Here is a 26,182-nt window from a genome sequence, read left to right on the forward strand (position 1 = left end):
AAATCCACAAAACAATTAACCCCCCAGCAAACGTAGGGTAATTGAAAACTTTTCAGTCAAGGTTTAACCACATGTACAGAAACATAACATAAGTAGATACCCTCTCAAGGATTCATGAAGGAAATTGTGAACCTCTCCTGAACAAACAGTTCTTCCACCAAGCTGCATCATATCACCCATTACCAGAGCAAAGACTGAAAGCCAAAATCAAACTGTCATACAGTCAAATGACCTATTCAGAGACCTCTAAGACAGAATTGTTTTGAGTGACAGATCTGAGCACAGAAATGTTGCAGAGGCCTTCTTGAATACAATGGCTCACATCAGTTTTAATGGTAAAAAGGTTGTCAGTCCCCCAAGACAGCCTTCCTAGAGTTGGCCACTTAGCCAAAATAAACAAACAGGAAAGAAGGGCTTTAGCCAGGGAGTGGGGGTGGAGGGTGGTCAAGAACATGAAGGAACATGCCGAAAGACAACCTTCTCTACATCACTCCATCAATCAGGCAGATTGGTATTGGAAGAGATATGGTAGATTTTGGTGAAATGGAAGCATTCAGTGAAAAGCAAATGAAAGCTCTCTTAGACCGCTTATTGTTTGGCCAATTCCATCGTTATAATAAAGCAGGGTGGTGTTAGCACCATGCTGTGAGTACTTTTTAACAGCAGAGATTTGGAGGCATTTCAGGACCTTCTGCTTAGGACCTTATTTTTGCTATATGAGAATGTATTCCTACCTCATTCCACTTGCTGAACTTGCTGAAGATGAGTGAAAGCTCAATGGATTTCGTTTGCTATTACTAAAGCAAAGTTAAGTTTGGGTCAACCATAGTAAAATATTTATTTTACTATATAAAACACTTCTCAGTAGTGCACTCAGACTGCTGGACCCCACTGTAGCTGTAGGTGCGATCCAAAGTAGAGATTTCTGGAACCATTGGAAGCTTTGCAAAATATTCCAAACATGTTGATTTTTTACAGTGTCGATAGCAGCAGGCCAGGTTTCTGTGGCATGCTGTGTGGGTGCTGAAAGCACTTCAGTGGTATATGCCAGTGCTCTCTCACATGTTCAGGCTGTGTTTTTGACAAGGGGTGTATGTGTGTGTCTGCATGCGCCTTTCAGGGGAAGGGGCTGATGCATTTGATATGGGGTTCAGTGGACGCATGACAGGATCTGTCAGTTGTGTATGCATCTTATGTGCACTGAGTAGACTTAATAAAGGGTTTTTTTTGGATCACCCATTCATGGGAGGGAACATTGATATTAATTCTGATATAATATCAGAACAATGTAAAAACATCAAACAAGTTCAGTTATGCTGAAGAGTGGGACAGAGAGAGAAAGAATAAGATATAGAGTTATATCCATCTTAATGGATGTATCATTTGCAGTAATTTGTAAAACATATTGTGCCTGAAGTGTAGACGTTCAGCATGAAAACTGCTTTATTTTGATTGTGTCTTGAAGTTGATTTAATTACAAAATTTGCTTATCCTGGGAATGAGAACGTTATACATGGGCTCCAAAACATTAAGAAGGTGTTAAAATCCCACATAATCAAGATATGGGGTGATTGTTACTGTCACTGCCCTGAGGTTATCTGCTGACATTTTTTCTTGCATGCCAATACTACTAATGTTCGTTACTAATGTACTCATCGCAAAGTTGGTTGTTGTGTGCTAAGAGTATCAGTGTTGATGCATCTTAGTCTGTGCATATTCTGGTGTCTTGATATTCAGTCACAACACACCATAGCTCCTATGTATCATGATCTGTAACTAAATAACAAAATGTGTACACATATTATTGTAGTTAATATTAATGTAGAATATACATATTAATATACACTGACCAGGCATAACATTATGACCACCGGCTGAATATTGTGTTGGTCCCCCTTTTGCAGCCAAAACACAACAAACTGTGATGCACTGTGTATTCTGACACCTTTCTATCAGAACCAGCATTAACTTCTTCAACAGCTTGAGCAACAGTAGCTCGTCTGTTGTATTGGATCATACGGGCCAGCCTTCACTCTCCATGTGCATCAGTGAGCCTTGGTCAGCCCTGTCGTTGGTTCACCACTGTTCCTTCCTTGGACCACTTTTGATAGATACTGACCACTGCAGACCAGGAACACCCCACAAGAGTTGCAGTTTTGGATATGCTCTGATCCAGTCGTCTAGCCATCACAATTTGGTCCTTGTCAAACTCACTCAAATCCTTACGCTTGTCCATTTTTCCTGCTTCTAACACATCAACTTTGAGGACAAAAATGTTCACTTGCTGCCTAATATATCCCACCCACTAACAGGTGCCATGATGAGGAGATCATCACTTACCTTATTCACTTCACCTCTCACTGCTCACAGTGTTATGCCTGATTAGGGTATGCATTAATGTAGTTTGATGTAACTGTACTGGTCCTGTTTCATTAATCTGTTTTATTATTTTTTCTTATGACAAACTTTTCCAAATCAGGCAAATGCATGTTACAAAAAAGTACAAAAAGTACTGTGTTAAAACAATGTTGAGTATGAGCAAACTGTGAATAGGAGTTCAGGAATGAACACAGGACAGTCATCATTATGATTATTATTACAACAGCAGTTCTCAGAAGATGCAAATAATTAGTAGAATTCTGACAAAATAGACACAAATACTTTTGATCTACACTATATTGCCAAAAGTATTCGCTCACCTGCCTTGACTTGCATATGAACTTAAGTGACATCCCATTCCTAATCCATAGGGTTCAATATGACGTTGGTCCACCCTTTGCAGCTATAACGGCTTCAACTCTTCTGGGAAGGCTGTCCACAAGGTTTAGGAGTGTGTTTATGGGAATTTTTGACCAGTCTTCCAGAAGCGCATTTGTGAGGTAACACACTGATGTTGGACGAGAAGGCCTGGCTCTCAGTCTCCGCTCTAATTCATCCCAAAGGTGTTCTATCGGGTTGAGGTCAGGACTCTGTGCAGGCCAGTCAAGTTCATCCACACCGGACTCTGTCATCCATGTCTTTATGGACCTTGCTTTGTGCACTGGTGCACAGTCATGTTGGAAGAGGAAGGGGCCAGCTCCAAACTGTTCCCACAAAGTTGGGAGCATGGAATTGTCTTGGTATGCTGAAGCATTCAGAGTTCCTTTCACTGGAACTAAGGGGCCAAGCCCAGCTCCTGAAAAACAACCCCACACCATAATCCCCCCTCCACCAAACTTTACACTTGGCACAATGCAGTCAGACAAGTACCGTTCTCCTGGCAACCGCCAAACCCAGACTCGTCCATCAGATTGCCAGATGGAGAAGCGCGATTCGTCACTCCAGAGAACGCGTCTCCACTGCTCTAGAGTCCAGTGGCGGCGTGCTTTACACCACTGCATCCGACGCTTTGCATTGCACTTGGTGATGTATGGCTTGGATGCAGCTGCTCGGCCATGGAAACCCATTCCATGAAGCTCTCTGCGCACTGTTCTTGAGCTAATCTGAAGGCCACATGAAGTTTGGAGGTCTGTAGCGATTGACTCTGCAGAAAGTTGGCGACCTCTTCGCACTATGCGCCTCAGCATCCGCTGACCCCGCTCCGTCAGTTTACGTGGCCTACCACTCCGTGGCTGAGTTGCTGTCGTTCCCAAACACTTCCACGTTCTTATAATACAGCTGACAGTTGACTGTGGAATATTTAGGAGCGAGGAAATTTCACGACTGGATTTGTTGCACAGGTGGCATCCTATCACAGTTCCACGCTGGAATTCACTGAGCTCCTGAGAGCGACCCATTCTTTCACAAATGTTTGAAAAAACAGTCTGCATGCCTAGGTGCTTGATTTTATACACCTGTGGCCATGGAAGTGATTGGAACACCTGATTCTGATTATTTGGATGGGTGAGCGAATACTTTTGGCAATATAGTGTATAATTCCTAGCTTTGATAATTAAGAAAATTTAAGTATAAATTTTATACTTAACATTACCTACCAGTTAGGTTCTAGGTCAAATGCAGGATCAAACACAAAACTGCTTACATACATATATACGGCAGGTTATACCTACTGTAGTATCTAACAAAAATTATGAGGTATATGACAGCCAACCTTTTTTAACCCTGTTAAAACAAATGGTAGCCAACAATACATTTATAATTGTATTTAAAATGCAATATGATACATTTCAGACTTTACACAGTACCAATGGATGCATGTACAATAATGCATGCATTTTACTAATACACAATTTCAGTCACACTTCATTGCAAGTATTTTGTAAAAACAACATTTTGTATTTGCTTGAGATGTATAAAATGAAAGTATTTCTGAATATACAGTTGTCACAGCATTTGACTTATTGTAAGACTGTATATTTCATTCAAATAATAAGTTAAATGCACTCCTTACACCCATTTTGACTGTACAGAGCAAGCCAAAAATGAATTCTCATGCTACAAATAGGATCAAGTCAATATGTAATAAATTAACATGTCTATTGCTTTCTGTTAATGAGTCAAAATACTTTATAACATTGTAACACTGTACAATAAGGTTCCCTTAACTGATATTCATCACGGTTCTTACTATGAATAGTGATTAACATTTAGTGTTAGTTCACTATCAGTAAAATTGTCAAGGTAACTAATACTTAATTAAAGCACAAGTAAAGCTTTTAATGCACCTGGAAACCATTCAATGGTTCATTCAACTACATTCAATATTTAGTATTACTTTAATTAATTTTTTTGGCAATTTACGAGTACTTGTTTTTGAATTAAATCGATTTAGTAAATGCAGGTGTATATAGTAATATAAACATATTATTACAATATATTAATTGTAATATACCAATACATATATTAAATTACTTAATAATTTTGACATTTCATGACTTTCATTCATTCATGTTGACATTTATTCAGGTTAACTAATGCTATACGTAATTGTAGTTGAGGGAATCTTACTGTAAAGCATAACCGTTACATAGTATAGTATTACATGGTATAGTATTTTCTGAATATACATCGTCTTCAAAAGACATAAGCAGCTGGTAATGGGATAAAACATGAAAATATTTAGAGGAAAAAATTTCACATTAAATGGTTTGGATATCAGTATTCATCAATATGTGATCTTCACTGGTGCAAAAAGTTTATTTTGGAATGAAATTCAGACCTGAGTTTTAGTTAAGTGGCATGTTGGTCTCTGTTCACTTTGTATAATAGTTTTCTCAATGCTGTATGACTACAGCCTGAAAGTGGTACCAGTGGGATTTAGCCTCTAAATAAACAATGCAGCAGCACTTAAGTACTTTAATCACTGGAAAATTGAGTGAGATTATAAATTCTTGCTCTTTTCTTTTTAGAAGCAAGCAGCAAAACCCAACCTTTTAAAATTTTACTTGTATTTAGCAACACATTTCTTCTCCTTGTGACATCAGTAACATCAAGACTAACTCCTCACTGGAATAATGAAAATACAGTACCAAGGAAAAGGTGCTAGAATCGCTAAACATCTCACAGATATTTCCCTATAGGCTTAGCCTATTCAATGTGTTTCATAGTTTACTTTTTTTTTACTAAAATAAACATATTTTCATCATATATACAGTCTCCTGCACTTTAGTGTTAAATAGGCTACAGATGTGAGGACGTTACTGAATGTAGACCACTATCTGAGAATATTTACTTGGACAGCAAAGGTTAAACCAATCCAGAGGACCATATTTGTGAAAATGTTCCTGGAACTATATTTAATTGAGTAAAATAAGAAATTTGGAAAAAATTAATCAACATGCCTGGGTTTAAACAGAAACTGAACACTTTCTTATTTATTTTGTTTGGTCAGGCAACTGTATATTTTAGTGAACTTATATTAAGAAGGGCATTTAATCATTATAAAACTATTTCAGATGTCTTTTGGGAAGTGGCTGAGAAATATATGGTATAAAATAGTATGGTGGGTCTCACAGGATCTGCTTAGTTCACTGTATTATTATTTTTTTTTTACAGAGAACATTAATGTGTGGATTGTTCAGCACCAAAAGTCACATTAGAAAAATAAAACAAAACTGTTTTCCATATCAGCCCATCCATTCATCATCACTCCACATGTACATCTCATCTTTCCCCTTTTTCTCCATTGCTCCGTATCTGTTCTTCATTCTGAGGCCAGGATTCTCAGTGATGGGCAGCTGTTCACCCTCAAGCTCACAGTTGTTCCTTGAAGCGAACATTTGGCTGATCTCCACAAACGTCTTGTTCTTTGTCTCAGGAATGACAAAGTAGACATAGGTTGCCACGCCCACACAAATGCCGAAGAACACCAGGTAACAGAAAGCCCCTGCTGACATCTGGAAAGAAGATTTGATGTATATATTGGGCAGCTTTTTGAGTAATATTGCATCATGAGGATTTGTTTCAAACAGAACCTTAGGTCTCACTTTCATCATCTCTCCATTAGTGCCATCTGACCTCTTGAAATCACACCCTACATTCCTTTAAGATATGCAGTAATCAAGCAGAAATACATTACGCATTAGAGGGACAAACATACCTGCAGGAAGGGGAAGACAAATCCGACAGTGAAGTTAGATATCCAGTTGAGTGCTCCCCCAACAATGTAAGCTGAGGGTCGGTGTGACTGCTTAAACAGCTCACCTGTCATGAGGAAGGGCACTCCAGCTGTGCAGAGACCAATGTCTGTTACTAAAATGTACTACAAATGCAATCATTTCCTTCAACTAACACCAGAGGGTGGCATTAAGTAATTTATGGCATATGGTGAGCTTGGTCTATTAAGAGAAGACGGTTTCTGGTATATAGATTTAGGGTTAAAGGTTAAGGGTTAGGTTTGTTTGTGTTTTTTAAACAAAACACAAACAAAAATGTCAAAAGAAGAGTCATAAGTTGAACCAAATGAGAGTTATGGTACACCCAGGGCTACAGACTACAGAAAATCAAGAACAAAGAACTCTTAGGACTTAAAAAGTGACATTAATCAAGTGGAAAGACAAAAGCAGGATTATTATTATCTGGCCACAGATGGAGAGGGGTATGCCAAAATCAGGAAATTGTATAGGAAATAAAGCTTTCTGATTGTCTTACCAGGCCCAATACAAAATCCTGCAATGATGCCCACCACACAGATCACGCTAACATAATGCATAAAGGGCACGTGAACCTGGTAAAAAAAAAGGCAGGCCAAAATGAAGTGATGATTGCAGTCCTTTCTAAGGTCTGTTCTTAGACAAATTTATAAATGACTGAGGTAAAGCTGCTACCTGCAGAACAAGGGAAAGGGTGATGCCTGCACAGCACATGCCCATAAAGCTGAATCCACCAATCAACAGAGGCCTGCGACCTACTCGCTCGATAGTGAAACACTTCAGAGAAAGCAGAAAAGAGCATATCAAAATAGGCAACTAGCTTCCTGCTAATATTTCTCTTTTAATGCACATTCGTCTGTGATAAAACACAAAACGAGAATAAGTAGTCAAAAGGCTCTGTCTAGAGAAGAGAAGAAAAAGGAAGGGAAGGAGTGGAGCTCACCAGGATTGGTCTGAATGTTCATTAGACTCTCCCCAACCAGTGTGGCAAATCTTACATTTTTTCTAGATAACTATGGGTTTAGATCTTATGCTGTTCATGCTCATTAGACTCATGAGTGAAGATGAGAGTAATAGTGAGTGTTTTCTTACCCCAATGAGTCCAGCAATCACCTCAATGGCACCTGTGCCCACTGTTGTGTATTGAACCTGTGAGACAGAGATTCCTGCATTCTCGAAGATGTCGTTTGTATAAAACCAAATCTGAAAAACAGGTAGGTAAGTTAAATGTTTGCATAAAGCATCATTCTTTGGCTTACAAAAGTGCATTAAAAATTAAAGTTTAAATTCTGAATTAGGTTTTAGGATGCACTGTTAGGATGAGATGGAGTAGTTCCATAAGTTGACTTTGACCCAAACAGTCTAAACTTGAGGACCAATCAGAAGATATCTAATGGCACAGAGATGGGGAAGTTGTATAAGAGGTGGCAAGATTTTTAAAATAACATTAGGAATGATCAGAGTGATACATGCTTATTATGGTAATTTGCCTTTTTATACTTCATACTATGTAACATATATTTGTATATAACTATCCTTTAGGCATATCATAGAATCTGACTCACTGCATCAATGCCGGACAACTGCATGCCCATGTTGATGACCATGACTGAAATGACCTGCCAACGTACAGCTCTGTCTCTTAGCAGCTCATACACTGAGACGGTCCTCACTGAAGAGAGTGAGCGCTGCTCCTTCTGCATCTCCTCCACCTCTGCTTGGATGTTAGTTTTTGCTCGATACCACCTAAGAGCTAACAATAACACCAGCACACAATTGAAAAAAAGGATTTTAGCAACCCCAAATGTTTAGAAATAACCCTGGTTTTTCAAGAAAAATGTAGCCTACAGTATATTGTGATTTGATTTTGTGCAACAGACCTAAAGTTATATAGCAGATCCGATCAGTGTATATACTCTTCTATACTATACTATACTATGCTATACTATACTATACTATACTATGCTATACTATGCTATATAATACTATACTATACTATACTATACTATACTATACTATACTATACTATACTATACTATACTATGAAATACCAGTAATAGCTCTTAAAACCTAGAACAATTATGTTCTACTAGCACCAAATTGCTAGTTTTGGCCAGACTATAGCATAATTACATGCTTAAGCACAGGACTATAGGAAATGTGTGCTGTATTTTTGGATTTTTGATTGCAGTGGGACACTAGAATACTGGGAAACATATTCTAGCTTTCTGATATGCCTGCATACTTTAATACTAGCATTCCTTATACACACACTTGCTTTGCTGCACACTACTGCACACTGCTCAGTTCAATACAAAGATAGTAACGCTAGCATACTAACAAACATGCACATTAATACACTAACCAATTAGCACTATAATTCTTGCATCCTTGGACATTAGAATAATACCTGAACACTGTTGTGCTTGCAGACTTTAAATATTTCCACACTATTATAACCCAGTGGCCTACTAGCATGAAACCAAGGGAAGTCTTGTTTACTAGCATACTGCATTGTAGTACACATGCTTGCACCTCAAGGAGACAATCAACTCAACCTTGTATCATTGCTAGAGGGAGGCAAAGAGCAACTAACAACATTAGTAGTTAAACTTTTCCCACCAGAGGGCACCAGAGAGAAAAGAAGTAAATTGTTTTTCTAGAGCACATTTAAACAAACTTAAACACACTGACTATGCTGCTTTACAAAGATTATAAAACAACAAAATTATTCTTAGAAACTGAAAAGTAAATATTATTAAATAGATAGAAAAACAAACAAAAAGCAGAAATGCAAGGGGCACTTTTAAAGTCAAGTGACAACTGGTTTGAACAATACTGGTCAGCAAATCACTGTTGGGATTTAACTTTGGGTTTGAGTCTATATTTGAGGGGAGCTACATAGGCCAAAATCGCTTGAGGCGTAGAAAAGGGAATTGAATTTATATGGACTTGAAAGAAGCTCAGCAGCAGCTGATATAGCTGGCTGTAGTAGCATTTCTCTGACAGCATTCAGCAAACTAATTTGCAGTGAAAGGGTTAATATAATACCAAGAGGACTAGATAAAGTGACAGTGAACACAGTAGGCTTACGATTAAAAGAACATGCAACCTCAATATTTATTTTATCAATAGAGAACCCATAAGATATATATTGAGATCAAGAGTAGCTCTATTTCTATGCAGAAGGAGACCAAAGGAATCCAGGACATCACTAAACTCATGGACCATTAGTTTTAATCATTTATCAAACACGAATACTAAAATGACCATCATGTAATGAACCAATATAGGACAGGAAGTCAGAAAAAAAAATATTATGCCAATGTATTTGTATATTTACATATATGCATACCAGGAACCTTGATGCAACTATATTTGATTTAAAAGGAAAAATTGGTTCATTTGTATTATGGCTCTTACCTGACTTTAACAAAGGGGATTTAGGGCATTGCCAGAAAGCTCCTATCAATTTTTACATTGTGAATAAATAGTAAAATTACCATTAAGAGTGGCATGAATGTTGTGTTTCTCAATCAGTAAGTAACGAGGACTCTCAGGAAACCATGGCAATATCATTAATTGGACAAATGTTGGGACCACAACTAGAGAGAGGAAAAGAGGCCAGTGCTCTTCCTATGGAGAAAAGACATGACATTTTAGTCTATAGCAGAAAAAAGAGTGTGGCATTAATAGTCTATATTTTAGGAGATTCCGTATGTAGAGGATTTCAAAACATTTGCAAATGAGAAACATGACTTGATGAGCCAAAGTTTTTCAATTCTTGTGATTATTGTGCAAATAGCATACATAATTTTTGAGATGTATGGAATGGACAGAGTTATCTCTACCTCTGACTGATGGAATCCCTTCTATGTGTAATTGTCTTTCATTTTCTTTTTAATTAGAGCTCCAATTAGAACCACCACCGATAGCTACAATCACGCTAGCGTACTAGCACACCACAATCATTGGAAACATACTTAAGAGTTTGCTGGCATTCTAGCAAATATGCATACTAACATACTTTAATACTAGCATACAATAGTATTAAATATACTAGTATATCACCAACAAACTAGCATACTTGCATGCTAGCATACTATATCCAACTACCGCACATTTCCATCCTACAGACCTACACACTAGAATGCCATTTCAGTTAAAATTCCAACTTGACCATCTTTATAAAGCTACAACCATCAACCTACCACTGAGAAGCCCCCTTTCTAAGTGTGTATTCTGTTTAATCAGATTTCAGTGCATTTCTTTCTCCATTCAGATTATATTATATTTCTGCATTTACCTTTCCCAGGACTTCATGAAGTCCCAGAATTTGAGCAATGAAAACTCCAATACAGATGAAGATACTAGGAACAAGGCCCAGGAAACCACGTAGGTTCTTTGGAGCGATTTCTCCCAGGAACATGGGCACTACACTAAGAGAGATCCCTGCTCGAGTAGAAAAGGAGAAGAAATTAGTTTCAAACAAAACAGTGAATGTATTACAAATCTTATATTTCCATTTGGAAAAATATTGTCAACAGTATTTGTCTAAAAAGAGAAAGTGGATGTATTTATATTCGAAAAATATTACAAAATATTTGCAAAATGGCATATTTAAGTGCTTAAATAATGTCATAATAGCATCTATATCACGGCATCCCATTCCCTTCTTAGGGAGCTGGGTTACATACGTGAAATGGTGTAGTTCCCTTTCGAGGGAAGGCTGATGCTATGGGAATGCCAATACCAATGCTGTCACATGCTGGGAGATGTCTGTCCCAGAGGACATGAACGACCCGGAAGCAGAGCACTAGCACTAGCCCTGTAAGACTGAGGACCCAGGAGTGGGTTCCAGTGCTGAACAAGGTGATTCACCTAGTGGAGTGAGCTGTAATCCTTAGTGGTGAAGCCACACAGCGTGCTTAATAGGCCTAGGAGATACTACTATCCGGCACAAGATGCTGCTTGGAGACCCGATTTTGTTGTGGCTGCCAAAGCAGACAAAATGGAAATGACTTGCACCATGTGCACCATTGCACTCATTGCTCAAGCAATGAGCCTAAGTGCTGAGAACCTGAACTGGGCACATCAGGTGCAGTCTCTCCTGCTCCGTTGACTCGTGGGGTGGACCAGGCAACCGACTTATGGCAGAGCTGTTTCCAGGGTCAGAAACTCCTCAGAGGCTGACTCCATTGGCTCAAAGGGGGCTTAGAGAAGTCCCTCCAGGACCACTGAGAGGTCCCAGGAGGGAAGACATAGTCTGCAGGAAAGCCTTAGCCGCCTGGGACCACACAGAAAGTCAGAGACCAGAGAACAGGCACATGAAATGCAGCAGTGGCTGCCACATATACCTCAATGTAGAGGGTGATAGGGCCTCAAATAGGTGTGTATGATGGAACACTAGCACTGTATTTACAGGGCAGTGAACTAAATCTTAACAATGCTGATTACACCAGAGGTGAATGTTCAATATAGTATCCACCACCTCAAACGCAGAGGTTCCAAATCTCAGGGTGGGGGTGGAGAATTGCCCCCTGTGCCTGAGAGAGGAAGTTTCTATTAACAGGAATCTCCCAAGGAGCACTGTCCAGAAGGGAAATTAAGTCCACAAGCCAGACTCAGGTGGGTCTGCTAGGACCCCAGTGAGCAGAGCTATCGGTGAAAGCATACAGATGGAGCCTCGGCTATTTTTGCACCATGGCATCCAACCCCCAAAGGGTTAAAAAGACAAAGCCACATGGTACTGTTGTGGGTTGACTCATCAGAGGCAAACAAAGCCACTTCCACCTGGCGAAAAATTACCATATGCATTCCACCACCTGTGGATGGACATGCCATTGCCCAGGGCTCAGCTCCTGCATCAGCAAGAAGCCTGCTTCTTGATCATGCACTCTGGAGTGTAAAATTGCTTTCAGTGAGAGAAATCCGGTCTCTATCTTAGGCCAGGTCTGGTACATCATAAATTTCGGGAGAAAGTGTTTCAGCACTAGAAACACAGCCCCCATCTTTAGGCAATGTGTGCCATGAGAGACAGGAGCCCTTCCAAATGCCATGGGCAGGGTGGCCGTCTACAAACACTCCCCAACCCTAAGGGGGGGTGTCTGTTGAAAGAGTCTTGTGATTATGACCTAAAAGTCATCAAGGCGAGAAACTGGGGTCTGTCCACATAAGAAGGGTATGAAGCTTGTGATTCATAACCCTTGTGATCCTGACAGGGGTGTCTGTAGGGGTGAAAAACCCCTGCTCCTGAGCCGTAGTTGAAACTCATGATCTCATGTGTAGCAGACCTAAAGAAATAGCTTTGGCTGCCAACGCCATAAGCCGAGCACCCTCTGCGCCTGGACAGCAGAGAGAAATTGGCCTAGCCAGATGTCCTTTACAGCAGAAAGGATAGAACCCCCCCCTTTGGGAGACAGATGTGCCTGCATGGTTGAACCCCAAACTATCCACAAGAAGGATGTTATACAAGAGGGAGAAAACACACACTTCTCTGGGTTGAGCCTATGGCCTAGAGACCTAATGTGGGCAAGCACAGTACGTTAATGTCCAACTGCTATGTCTCAACTGAGACATTCATCTGGATAATTGAGTAGCCTGAGGTGTACCCTGGGATGCCCTCCATACAGCCTCCATGCACTTTGTGAGAATGAACAATATGACTAGGCAAAAAGGGAGAACCCAGCATCTGTATGCTTTGCCCCCGAAAACAAAACTATGTGAAGATAGGCATCCTTCTGGTTTATCATCACAAACCACAATGAACTTGAGTGTTACTGTAACATTTCAAACTTGTACATTTCAGTGTAGAACTCGGAGCATGCAAGTTCACAAATGGGCATAGCCCCCATCCTTCTTGGGAATCAAAAATGTTGTTATAGAGAGAAGTATGCTCTATGGCCCCTTTCTCAGATGTGAGAGAAGTTCCTCCTGGAGGAATGAATTTGGTAGTGGGCAGCACATCTTCAAAGAAGGAGGATATGAGACGAACCAGATTCTATAGAATTTTTCCCACAGAATCCATAATATCCTGCGACACACCTAGCAGATGCTTCCATACTGCCAGGTGGTCTGAGAGAGGTCTTTGTTGCTCTTCATTTCTTTAAAAGAATGGATCCATACTGCTGCAGACTCAGAACTTCTTTGAACCGGCATACTTGGCCACTACAATACTAGCACACTACATCATTGTACCTGAATGTATTCCTGTGATGAAGCGACCGATGATGATCATCTCAGGAACGCCAATATGCCTACTAAGGCCCATGAGTCCACCAGCTACAAACACTAGAACTGTACTCTTTACCAATGTCCCTCTTCTACACAAAAACACAGAAAGGAAAAATACGTCAATAATGTTCATGAAAAATATTACCTGACTGTACAAAATCCTTCTGGAACTCTAATGTGGGTGAATTATAATTTTAGACATCATCTATATGAGACATAATATGAGACATACAATAAATCTCTAGAACATTGCAGCTTGGTGTAGTACCTTCCGAATTTGGTGACTAGCATTCCCACAGTAAGGGATCCTACCAATCCACCAATGGCAAAAATGGACACGGTAATGGAGTAAAGCACCGTGATGCTGTCGTTGCTCAGGCCGCTCCCATTACGCCTTACTGCAGTATGGTTATAGAAGTCCTTTATGTACTGGAAGGAGGTGCAAACAGTACACATGAGAAAATATAAGCTGCTTTTCATTTTTTATGACATTAGTGCGAGTATTTACAGTCCAATTATAATCAAAGATTTTTCATGTCATTTCTATACATTTAATACAAGTGTTTTCATTCATAGTTAATATAGCTTCATAGCATGTAAATATAACGTCATTTATTGTTATTATTATTATTATTTTATTATTTTTTATTTTATTTTATTGTTATTATTATTTTTATTTTTTTTACACTTGCAGTGCGTGGGCTTTAATTTCCACATTTATTTTCATATTACTTGACTTGAGCTGCTTGAGCTGCTTTGGGCCTCGGCAGGACAAAGTAATTCAGTTTATAAAATTATCTAGTATATGCTCTGAGACTGAAGTTTTAATCTGTCATCTGTTCAGAGTAATTAAGGGGCTTCTAAGTAGATAAAATGAGCAGCCATACAGAGGAAGCACGTGCTACCTTTCACCCTCCCTGCTTTGTAGCAGACATGTGATCTACTCATGTGATCAAGCTAGTGGGCAGTAAGTGACAAACTGGGAGAAAGTGGAGTTAAGTATCCAATAAAGGTTTATGATCTATCAATAATAATAATAATAATAATAATAATAATAATAATTGTATGATGATTATTATTATTATTGTTATTATTATTAAAGCAAACTCTCTCTCTCCCTCTCTCTCCCTCTCTCTCTCTCTCTCTCTCTCTCTCTCTCTCCAGCACCAACATACAGTATCTTCTCATTCTCTGTTATTTAAACGACTCATAATTTGATGTGTTAACAGTTAACAGTTTCCCTAAATAATGGATTTTGCATGTAGCACTATACAACATACTATTAGTCCACCTTCTCATCAACAGAATTTTACACGAAATAACAAATTCCAAAGAATTTGCTTCACCATGTTATTCAGATGGAACATAACAAATAAGATAAGGTTAGGGTCAAGTGTGGGATTAGTGTATTAAAGTTTTCCTTGTGTATTAAAGTATCCTATTCTCCTACAAGTAATAGACAGTCACACTCATTCAGTACTGTGTATATCATCTGTTACTCACCTGAGCAGGAGAATTGACTACAGCTAAGTTATAGCCATAGAGCATGGAGCTGCCAAAAGATGAGATCAATGCTGCTGCTAGCAGGGTTGAGGTTAAATGCTGTAGAAACAAGACATAATTTGAATTAAATTCCTGGGATAAAAAATCACCGGGAACACAAGTTCATCCATCCAAAATTCATAAGTATGAGTTCAAATTACCACAAGTTACCAACACTCCTAATAAAACAATGTTATGAAGGGGCTGTAAATGGTATGACAGCATATTAGGTATGAGAATAGTGCATTTGAGCTATGGATCAGTCATGATTTCAAATACCAGCATGTCATGGTTGAGATCAGTTGTATCCAAAATCCTATCCTAAAATTTTAGTCTATGGTTAATTGATTTATTATATTTGAATTGAAGTGTCCACCGAATAGTGAATATCACATGCATGCTGCAAGTGATGGATTACATTCTGACAGTAATCCATCTAGCCACATGACTGTATTAGCAAAAGTGTGAGCTACAGTCAAGGCATGTGAGAGTGTGCAGCCATAAGACTTGGAACAAAGTCAGTCTTTGATTCAATCTTAAATCTCTCTTAAGTTCTACCAGATTCAGGAGCACTGGCTTTAAATTTTGTAAGGAACACTACTAGGGTGTCATGGTTTAAAAAACAAAACAAAATAAGTAACATGCATATGGAAATGGCTAGGAGGTGTATCGTCAGTGGCGAAAAAAAGTTCAGCATGAGTGTGAAAAAAGGCACATGATTACAGAGTCTAAAGAAAGCATTTGTTTGTTTTCTCACAAGAACGTGTCCTGCTTTGCACTGATGCACTAAAACGTTGAACAAAATGTTTTGGTCAGATTTCTGAGCACACATAAAGGGAATCTACAGAAATACTAAATGATATGTTAGTTAAAATATATTATTTACTTTTCCTTTGCTATATATACAAATATGATCGATAATAGATCAGAACCCAAAACTGGGTGACTTACCCCTCGAATTGTCCCTTTTGGCTCGTTTAAACCTTCCACCGCCATTCAGCAATGTATGCACAAATTTACACGCAGAGTAAAAGTAAATTTTGCTTATTGGAACTGTCTCTAAAGCATTCAGGCTGCGAGCGAGACTACCACCCTGTGTGCAGCACCTCCTCCTTCTCATTCACCTCTCATGACTGACTCGTGCATCATCTCCTCAAGAGTGTTCAGCTCTCCACATGCACTAACAGTCCGGTGTCTACTGACTGGCAGTTCCTGAGAATTTATATTATTGTTTTCACACATGATGGTTAGAAATCCTATAAATTTTACATGGGATTAAATAGCAAAGGCAGAAAATCTGCAACCTTATCTGTGACCTGAAACATTCTTTACACATAAGCTGTCCTTTGGCATTGTATGTCTTTTAGTTTACAACTCTTACATTTGACCCCTGACCCTAATTATCAGATGTTACATAACACAATGGAGTGAACATGGCCGGAAGTTAGTTACAAACCTAAAGGGGCTTATTTGCTAAAAATGCAGGTCTCAAAGTGTTTTTATTTGTCAATTCAATTTGCTAACAATCTTTACTTAAGAATTATATTTTGTATGGTTTGTCTGTTTATACAGTAGTTATGCTTAAGGTTTTTGACCATCCATCAAACAAGTTCATTCATATCACTTATTATTCCTGTTATCAGTGTCATAGTAGCATTGATTTCCTTACCAATATCTCTCATATTTCCTTTTCTCTTAAAGACAAAAAACAAATCAGATGTAATGTTCTTTAGAAAGACCGAATTCCCTTGTCCTGCAAATTTGTCTGTGAAAGAAAATGTAAATATACAAATTTACCCCTGACTGTCTCATAGCACTGACACTGGAGTCTCCTTCTACAAATGCTAAATAAACATCCCATTACAGAAAACCTCACTATAGGCACTAATGACTATGTTCTTATCCTGTTTATCTGGAGAATCCGTTATACAAAGCCCTGGTAATGGACTGGAATGAGTGAATCATTATATTCATCTACTTTGCTCTGCAGATGCTACTATAGTCAGAGCTGCTGTTATAGCCATGTGGGATTTTGAAAATGTAATAGTGCTCTGCTATAAGAATGAAATTAAGCTGATAAATTAATTATATGAAGCAGTGGAATTTTTTCATACCTTTTTCATATCATGGATTATAGAACCTGGATAATGTCTAATCCATAATGATGACATGTCTAATCTATACAACTGAAATAAAATAATCATTCTGTTTCACAGCATGTTGGTATTAACTCCTGCGTCAACTCATAAGAATGCAAAGTCTAAGCACAAGAACCTCACATGTTCCTCTCCTTCTCCCTCTGTCTCAGTCTTATGACTGTTTTTTTTTTATTCATATCATTGAAACATAATGTGGGTAGGGATTAATTTATACCCGTATTGTGACCATTATTCTAATGTGATGTGAAGAGCTGTTTCTCTAGTTAGTAGACAAATTCAGCAGTGGCTTTTGGACTCAGTATGAAACAACTTTGCCTTTCACATGAAGGTCACACTTCACATAGGCCATATGACTCTCAGTAAAATGGGAATAGAATCAGTATATAGTCCGAAAACCATCAATGACTTTCACACACAACTCTATTCATCGTTTCTCTTTTGGATTTAAAATCCAAAATCACCAAAATCACGTTTTCTGCCATTTACTTTAATCAATTAACAGTTTCTGTTGTTTTTTATTATATTAACAATGTTTTATATATTTACATTCAATAAAGCAAGTCTTCACTTTGCCACCTGACAGATCCAGAGTCTACGGATTGCTTGTAAGTTCAGATTTCTGTCTTTGGGAATTTTGTTCTCTGTGTAAGAATGGGTGCCTCTTAATTCTCTGATTTCCCTTACCTCCAAAAAACATCCTGGTCGATGAACTGATCACTCTAAATTGCTTTCAGATAAATATAGTTTTTTATGACACATGATGCATTTTTTTGCTCCAGAAAATAAAATAAGAAACAAACAAACACATAAATAAGGCAGATATTGAATGTAGCCAAGTCTACAATAACTACAATTATCTACAATAACTGGTTTGTTATTTTGTATCTACTTGAATGCATACCTGTAGTACACATGTGCTCACACACACAGACACACAGACACACACACACAGACACAAAATCACATGCAGGGATAGCCTGAAAGAACTGAGAAGCCTCTAGCCATGAAGAACATTCGTTTGTACAGAACACATTTCTAGGAACCATTCCTTTAGTAACATGACCTGTGTTTATGTTTCATATTTCTTATTCATTACTTCTTTAAACCATGTTATACTTTTCTAAATGACATTTTGCTTATGAACACCAGAGCTACACATTAGCCAAGGGGTGTACTTTGAAAAGGGTGTTTTACTGACTAGTGCAGCGGTAGCTCAGTAAAAACAACTGATTAGTGGGTCTTGATTTCAAATCCCTGCTCTGTCTCAACTGTCTCTACTGGGCCCTTGAGCAAGGCCCTTAACCCTCAACCACTCATTTGTGTAAATGAGATAAATCTAAGCTCCTGTGGGTAAGGACATCTGCCAAATGCCATAAAAGTAAATGTATACTATAAATAAGTTCTAGAACATAATTCTCCTGAGTGATCTGGTTGCTGTATAAGCCTGTGAGTATGATCAGCTTTCAGTTTATCTGGTCTCAATATAATATGATAGCTTTAAGAGAGAAGACACTTTACATTTAATGACACAGTCAATGCCAAAACCTTAATTTTTATCACTATTTATTTAATTATTATAACCAGTACATTGTTGAAATTACTTAATCAAGAAGTAAATTAAAAGTTTCTCAATCTGATATACCAACAAAGCACAAAACACACTATAATACACTTGTGCAAGAAGTATAATTAGTCAGTTTAGTTCTGCACTAATTTTTTTTAATTTTTTTTTTTAGAAATGAATAATGAGCACTTGTTAGTGTTGTATTTGCACCACTGAAGTATGCAGTCATGTGCTGAAACCTGTTTGGTTTTGAAGATTTGCAGAGTGCAGGTTTTTAATCAGATTTTTTTAATCATTCAAGACTTTTAACTAGTGAACAGATAATGCAAATTACCTGTATCATTGACTGTAATTAAGGTACAATAAAACTGTAGTAAAGAATATATAGTATGCATTTCTAACAATAATAAAACAAAAATCCTCATAAGAATGCTTAGGAATACTGATTAATAAAAATCATGTCCATAGACTGATGTAATTCTGATATAACTGAGCAGAATATAACAAAATAAATGTCATTGGTATTGGAGAAGATTTGAATCCTCAAAAGTTGGCAGGATTGGTGATGCTGACTTTCAGATTAACATCATCCACCTTCTGAAAAAAAAGAAGGCATCTCTTAACATTTCTGTTTGTTATAATGCAAATCTAAAACCTATTTAAATTATATATTTTAGTAAATTGTGACTTGATTTTGTAAGGGCTGCATTTATAGATTTCCAGTTAAATGTTACATTTAAGAGCAGAATGTAGCTAAACTTTGATAACATTGTCTTGGTTAATTACTGATGTTACCAGGCCTATTGAGGTCACACTATTCTTGGGTTGACCCTATTTGTTTAGTTTTATCTGTTGAGCTTAAACTCCTTTTAGTATTGTTTCTAACAACATTCCCGGCGCGTACCGTGTGGAGCCCCGCCCCCACCTCAGCTACTTACAGCATACATACCACTTGTCAGACAAACCAAACCAGTTCTGAAACAGGTGAAAACCTGGCCAGCAGAAGCCATCTCTGCTCTTCAGGGCTGTTTTGAGTGCACTGACTAGGACATGTTTAGGGAGGCTGCAACCAACAGTGAAACCACAGACTTGGAGGAATACACGTCCTCAGTGACCAGCTACATTGGAAAGTTCATCGATGACGTAACTGTCTCTAAGTCCATCACCACATGCTTAAACCAGAAGCCATGGATGAACCCAAAGGTCTGTGTGTTGCTAAAATCCATAGACTCTGCTTTCAGAGCTGGAGACAAGGACGCCCTAAGAACAGCACGGGCCAAATTGTCTCGAGCCATCAAAGAGGCAAAGCCTGCACACTCCCAGAGAATTCACGGCCACTTCCAGAGCAGCGGTGACACTTGGCGCATGTGGCAAGGCATCCAGTCCATCAACAACTACAGGCTAGCTCCACCTGCCTGTGACAGTGATGCCTCCTTTCCAGATGGACTGAACAGCTTCTATGCTTGGTTTGAGGCACAAAATGACATGACAGTGAGGAAGGCTATCCCTCCTCCAGAGGACCAGGTACTCTGTCTCACTATGGCAGATGTGAGGAAAACTCTATGCAGAGTTAACCCACGGAAAGCTGCTGGACCAGACAACATTCCTCGCAAAGTGTAGAGGGAATGTGCAGAACAGCTTGTGGATGTCTTCACTGACATCTTCAATATCTCCCTGAGCAGCGCTGTCATCCCAATCTGCCTAAAGTCCACCACTATCATCCCCATGCCGAAGAAGTCTCCAGTGTCCTGTCTCAATGCCTACTGTCCTGTTGCACTCACACCCATCATCATGAAGTGCTTTGAGAGGCTTGTCATAAGAACCTGCTGCCACCATCACTAGACCCCATGCAGTTTGTGTATCATACAAATTGCTCCACAGATGCCATCAGCACAACCCTCCATCTGGCTGTCACACACCTGGATAATAAAGACATTTATGTACAAATGCTTTTCATAGACTTCAGTTCAGCATTCAACACAATCATTCCTCAGCACCTGATAGAGAAGCTGAGTCTGCTGGGCACCAACACCTCCCTCTGCAATTGGATCCTGGATTTCCTGACTGGGAGACCTCAGTCAGCCGGATCGTGAACAGCATCTTCAGCACCACCACACTGAGCACTGGAGCTCCTCAGGGCTGTGTACTCAGTCCACTGCTGTTCACTCTGCTGACTCATGACTGTGCAGCAATGCACAGCTCCAACCACATCATCAAGTTCGCCGATGACACGACCATGGTGGGTCTCATCAGCAAGAATGACGAGTCAGCGTACAGAGAGAAGGTACAGCGGCTAACAGCCTGGTGTAAAGCTAACAACCTGTATCTGAACGTGGAAAAAATAAAAGAGATGGTTGTTGACTTCAGGAGAGCACAGAATGCCCATTCTCCACTGAACATCGACGCGTCCAACATGGAGTTCATCAAGAGCACCAAATTCCTTGGTGTTCACCTGGTGGAGGACCTCACCTGGTCACTCAACACCAGCTCCATTACCAAGATAGACCAGCAGCATCTCTACTCCCTGCGGAGGCTGTGGAAGGCTCATCTTCCTCCTCCCATCCTGACCATCTTCTACAGAGGAACCATTGAGAGCATCCTGAGCAGCTTCATCACTGCCTGGTTTGGGAACTGCACCGTCTTGGATCACAAGACCCTGCAGCGGATAGTGAGGACAGCTGAACAGATCATCAGAGTCTGTCCTCCCTCTATTATAGACATTTACTCCACATGCTGCATCCGTAAAGCAAACAGTATTGTGGATGACCCCACACACCCCTCACGCACACTCTTCACCCTTCTGCCATCTGGAAAAAGGTACTGAAGCATTCTCACCCACACAACCAGACTATTGAACAGTTTCTTCCCTCAGGCAATCAGGTGTCTCAACAGAGAACTGAACTGAGCTGGACATGGACACACACCCACACACAACAGAGAACTGTTTTCAACAGAGAACTTAACTGAGCTGGACACGGACACACACACACACACACACACACACACAAAAATAACCAAAATAAATTCTGATACTCTTATTCACTGTCCCTAACCTGGCTTCTTCTCCTACTTTGCACTCACTGTCAAACACTGTCCTTTTGCACATAGTCAGAGCTTTGTGTCTTGTTTGTCTGCACTGTTCTGTCATCCTGTGCACTTATGTTGTATGTTTAGTTTTTTTTTTTTTTAATTGCACCTTGTAGTATTGTCACATCTAGTCCTGATCCTGAATTCCAGAGGGAGCTTTCTCTTGAGTTTTGAAACTCACTTCCGGGTTCCCACATGGACATATAAGCATGGCGCACCCAGCTTAAGTGCCGTTTCTGCTTTAGTTATAAACGTGCCAAGCCTTGCTTAATTTATTGTGTATGGCCTTGCTTGTTTTCTGGATTATTGCCTTCGTTTTGCTCCTTTTGGTTTTGGGTTATTTTCCGGTTTTTGATCCTCGCTACATTTCATGACTACTAATGCTTATGGATCCAACACAGTCCGCCTCTGGCGAATCATTAGAAGTACAGTCAAACCTTGCTTAACGAGCACCTCGTATAACGAGTGATTCTCATAACAAGCAAAACAAATTGTAAAACGAGCGATGTTTTGCATAATGAGTGACGACAAGACAACTTTAGGCAGCTTCTCGGCTATCAGTGTTTAGTGCTCGTTCCTCATTACAAATGCACGCTACAAATTTATTTAATGATAATGCTGTGTTGCATTTTTGCCAAATTTTGAAGTGTAGGCAAAAACAAATGTCTCTAGACAGCTTGCTAGTAAAAAAGGATGCTAAAGAAACTGCCAGTAGTGCCACTGCTTCTAAAAGATTTAAGTTAGTGAGTCAGTCGAGACCGCAGTGAGTGAAGAAGAGTATCCCTTGGTGAAAGGTTCTCCTCCTGCCCCTCAATAACCCTCGCCCTCCTCCTCCCCCTGTCTCTGTCTCCCCCGCACTAGGAGTGACCTTCTTTTTCATAAGTTTTTATTTCTTTTTATTTTATTGATTATTTATTCTTTTCCAGGTTCATTTCTATTAATAATCTTTTTATATCATGTGTTAATAATTAAAAAAACACCTTTAGATAGTATTATAAAAAATAAATTAATTATTTACATAGAAAATTTTTTGAGTATTCTTTTCAGCATGGAACGCATTATCGTATTTTACACTGATTCCTATGGGAAAAATTGTTTCACTTAACGAGTGTTTCGCATTACGAGTAAGATTCAGGAACTAATTATGCTCGTTAAGCGAGGTTCCACTGTATAGTTTAGCTCTATGTCTGTCCGCATCAACTGTACTTTGTTTTTGTTCTGTGTAGCACCTCTGGTCTAGGAGGAACGCTGTTTCATTTCACTGTGTACTGCATCAGCTATATATGGTTGAAGTGACAAAGTTTCTTTGACTTTGAGTTTTGACTTTGACTTTTCTCACTGCTGGAGAAGATTGTGACTATTATATGCAGACCCTTCTATTTACCATGGAAATTCATAACTGTGTCTATAGTCAGAGTGCACATTCCCCCAATCGCCTACACTAAGTAGGCACTTTGTTTATTAGCAAGTGGCAGAATGCTGAACCCCTGATGGACTTTGTGTATTAATGAGCTGTAAACTGCTCACCCTGATGGACTATTTATTATTGCCAGAGATTTCAACCATGCAAATCTAAATTCTGTCAGAATGTGGAATTTCCAACAAAAGGAATGAATGTGCTGGATCTTGTTTACACAAACATCCTCAGCCTGTGATATGCAGAGTTCTGTCCCACCTTGGCTACTCAGACCACATCTGTTATACTAATTCCAGCATCCAGTCAGATGCGCTAAACTGGTTCTGAGCAGGTAAAAACTTGGCCATGTAGCGAATCTAGCTCGACATTTAAATATTTAAATTAATTATAACTAGTTATAATTAATTATAAATATTCAAATGGGGGTTTTAGAACTAACTGTCAGAGAATCACAATTATTTGATTTGTTCGTCCAGCGAACAGACAGTATAATTATGTATTAATTCCAGGGAAAGTTATCTTCCTGGCCAAGAAAGAATAACTACTTTGTAAAGTACTAGCTGTAATTTAGCACATAGCAAGAGCAATGTTCAGGGACCCCGAAATTGTGAGCAAAGCACAGAGACAATCACTCGTGAATAAAATGCATTTAATAAAACAGAAACACACAACACATACTAACTACGACACACATACATAAAAGACAGGATAAGGATTATAGAGAGCGGATAAGTAGGCAAAGAGAGATTGAGAGTAAGGAAGGGAATATGGAGGAACTCAGAACGAGAGAGAGAGAGAGAGAGAGAGATAAGGAACTAGAGAAGAGATCAAATATGGCAAGTTTCAGATCGAGTTTTGATTACCACGTGTGAGAATTGTCAAGGTAATTAGGATTCGCCTTAATAAAGGGGCTTCAGCTTAGCATTGCGGATCTAAAATAATTTGTAACTTTTACTTGCATTGGTTCGTTGATAAGAGTCCTGATGGAGTGGATCAAGGAGGTTCGGAGATTCAAAGTCCTCGGAGTAAGCAAGAGATTCTGCTGGAACGAAAAAGGTTTCGGTGGTGCAAACAAAGTTCTTCAATTGAAGCTGCCGGCAAAGTCTCAGAAGAAAGTGAAAGTCTTGTTTTAATTACATACTAATGACATAATTAGAAAGTTTACTGATATAATATCATAGTTTATCTTATGTATTTTAAACTGTCATATTAACATGCGTGCTCCTCACATGTTAAAACAGCATGCTCTAACGTTTCAATTCTCTTCTATCCCAGTAAATAATAAAAAAAATACAGTGGGTTGCCCATTAATCAAAACCACATATTTGTATCAGATATATGTAAAAATAACATGAAAGACAACATGATAAACATAATAAATTAATTTATTAATAGCTTTAAAAGTAACTCTAGTGTCTACACTTTGTCATTACGTAATTTTAAAAGTGTTTCTTACCTTTAGCTAAAGCTTCCTGAAAACTGGGTTTGTGTGGCTAGTGAAAATGAAACTAAGAAAGGGAGGGAGGGGCATGGCTTTCACACACACACACACACACACACACACTGGGAGAGAGAGAGAGAGAGAGAGAGAGAGATCCTGTCAATGGCTGAATGATCCTGAAGTGTGAGTGTTCATGTATGTGACTGTTAGATGCAGAAAATGTTATTTACCATGAAAGTTCACCAATGTTTTCATATTCGGAGTGTACGTTTCCTACGTGTTTATTGTCACCGGAGATTTCAACAATGCAAATCTAAAATCAGTGTTCCCTAAATTGCATCAGCAAGTGGATTTTTGCAGCATGAGAGTCCGAACATGCTGGACCTTGTTTACACAAACATTCCGTCATCCGAGCTACAAACTGTATTGTAGATGCTTATTTTAAGACTTTTGCACTACTGCAACTGAGTATACAAAACATTTTATAATACTTTACTACATTTGCAATATTATTATATAGTGTTTAAATCCACTAGATGGCACCAAAGTTCCTAGTTTGAAAGGCAGCTCTCGTTGAATTCTGAAGTGGAACCTTAAACATTTCTTTGAATAATACAAATGCAACCTGGTTCAGAGGAGGGTTATTTTATATATAATGTGATTAATAGTATGAATACAAATGGCCTCTCTGCCAAAACAACCCCTTGGAAGTACAAAGCTATTAATTTTCTCAGCCTTCCAGGGATTTCTTTAATGTAAAGAATGATCTGTGGTGAGTAAAAGCATATTGCATACATGGATTGGTAATAAAATGATTTTTATTAGAAACACAATCAAGTTACATGAACCAGACCTCTTCTCACATAATAATAATTCTTCATTTTTTAGACAAGTATCCAGCAAGACATCTAGCTAATTAATTTCTTTTACCTTAAATTAAAAATGGCAAATAACATCATAATGGAAATTGTATATCTATACTTTTTACAGTTCATATAATTTTATTGTTTTTATTTTCTCCATAAATTGGATAATCTATGAATCAGTTCTAGGGCATAATTCTCCGGACTAACCTGGCTGATGTATAAGCATGCGATTATGATCAGCTTTCATGATATTTGGTCTCAGTATATTATGATATCTTTAAGG

The 26,182-nt window shown here is 38.8% G+C and overlaps 1 protein-coding gene across 3 annotated transcripts; it reads right to left on the reverse strand.

The window, feature by feature from the left end:
- Positions 1-4,181: 4,181 nt before the first annotated feature.
- On the reverse strand, positions 4,182-25,113 carry slc2a15b (solute carrier family 2 member 15b). 3 transcript variants are annotated; one of them, XM_058379932.1, is made up of 13 exons: positions 25,049-25,113; positions 24,552-24,631; positions 15,327-15,425; positions 14,092-14,252; positions 13,788-13,912; positions 10,897-11,042; positions 10,094-10,226; positions 8,156-8,343; positions 7,683-7,793; positions 7,266-7,367; positions 7,090-7,165; positions 6,539-6,666; positions 4,183-6,335 (listed from the first exon to the last, which is right to left on the reverse strand). In XM_058379932.1, the coding sequence occupies exons 3-13, from the start codon at positions 15,369-15,371 to the stop codon at positions 6,066-6,068; spliced, it is 1,485 nt and encodes a 494-aa protein (XP_058235915.1). In that variant the 5' UTR covers positions 15,372-15,425; positions 24,552-24,631; positions 25,049-25,113; the 3' UTR covers positions 4,183-6,065. The 3 variants fall into 3 exon arrangements, with proteins under 3 accessions (XP_058235913.1, XP_058235915.1, XP_058235914.1); XM_058379931.1 differs by having other exon boundaries at positions 24,552-24,696; positions 25,049-25,108; XM_058379930.1 differs by lacking the exons at positions 24,552-24,631; positions 25,049-25,113 and adding an exon at positions 16,317-16,498 and having other exon boundaries at positions 4,182-6,335.
- Positions 25,114-26,182: the final 1,069 nt, after the last annotated feature.

The sequence above is a fragment of the Hemibagrus wyckioides genome, linkage group LG26 (assembly GCF_019097595.1).
Source record: "Hemibagrus wyckioides isolate EC202008001 linkage group LG26, SWU_Hwy_1.0, whole genome shotgun sequence".
NCBI lineage: Eukaryota > Metazoa > Chordata > Actinopteri > Siluriformes > Bagridae > Hemibagrus > Hemibagrus wyckioides.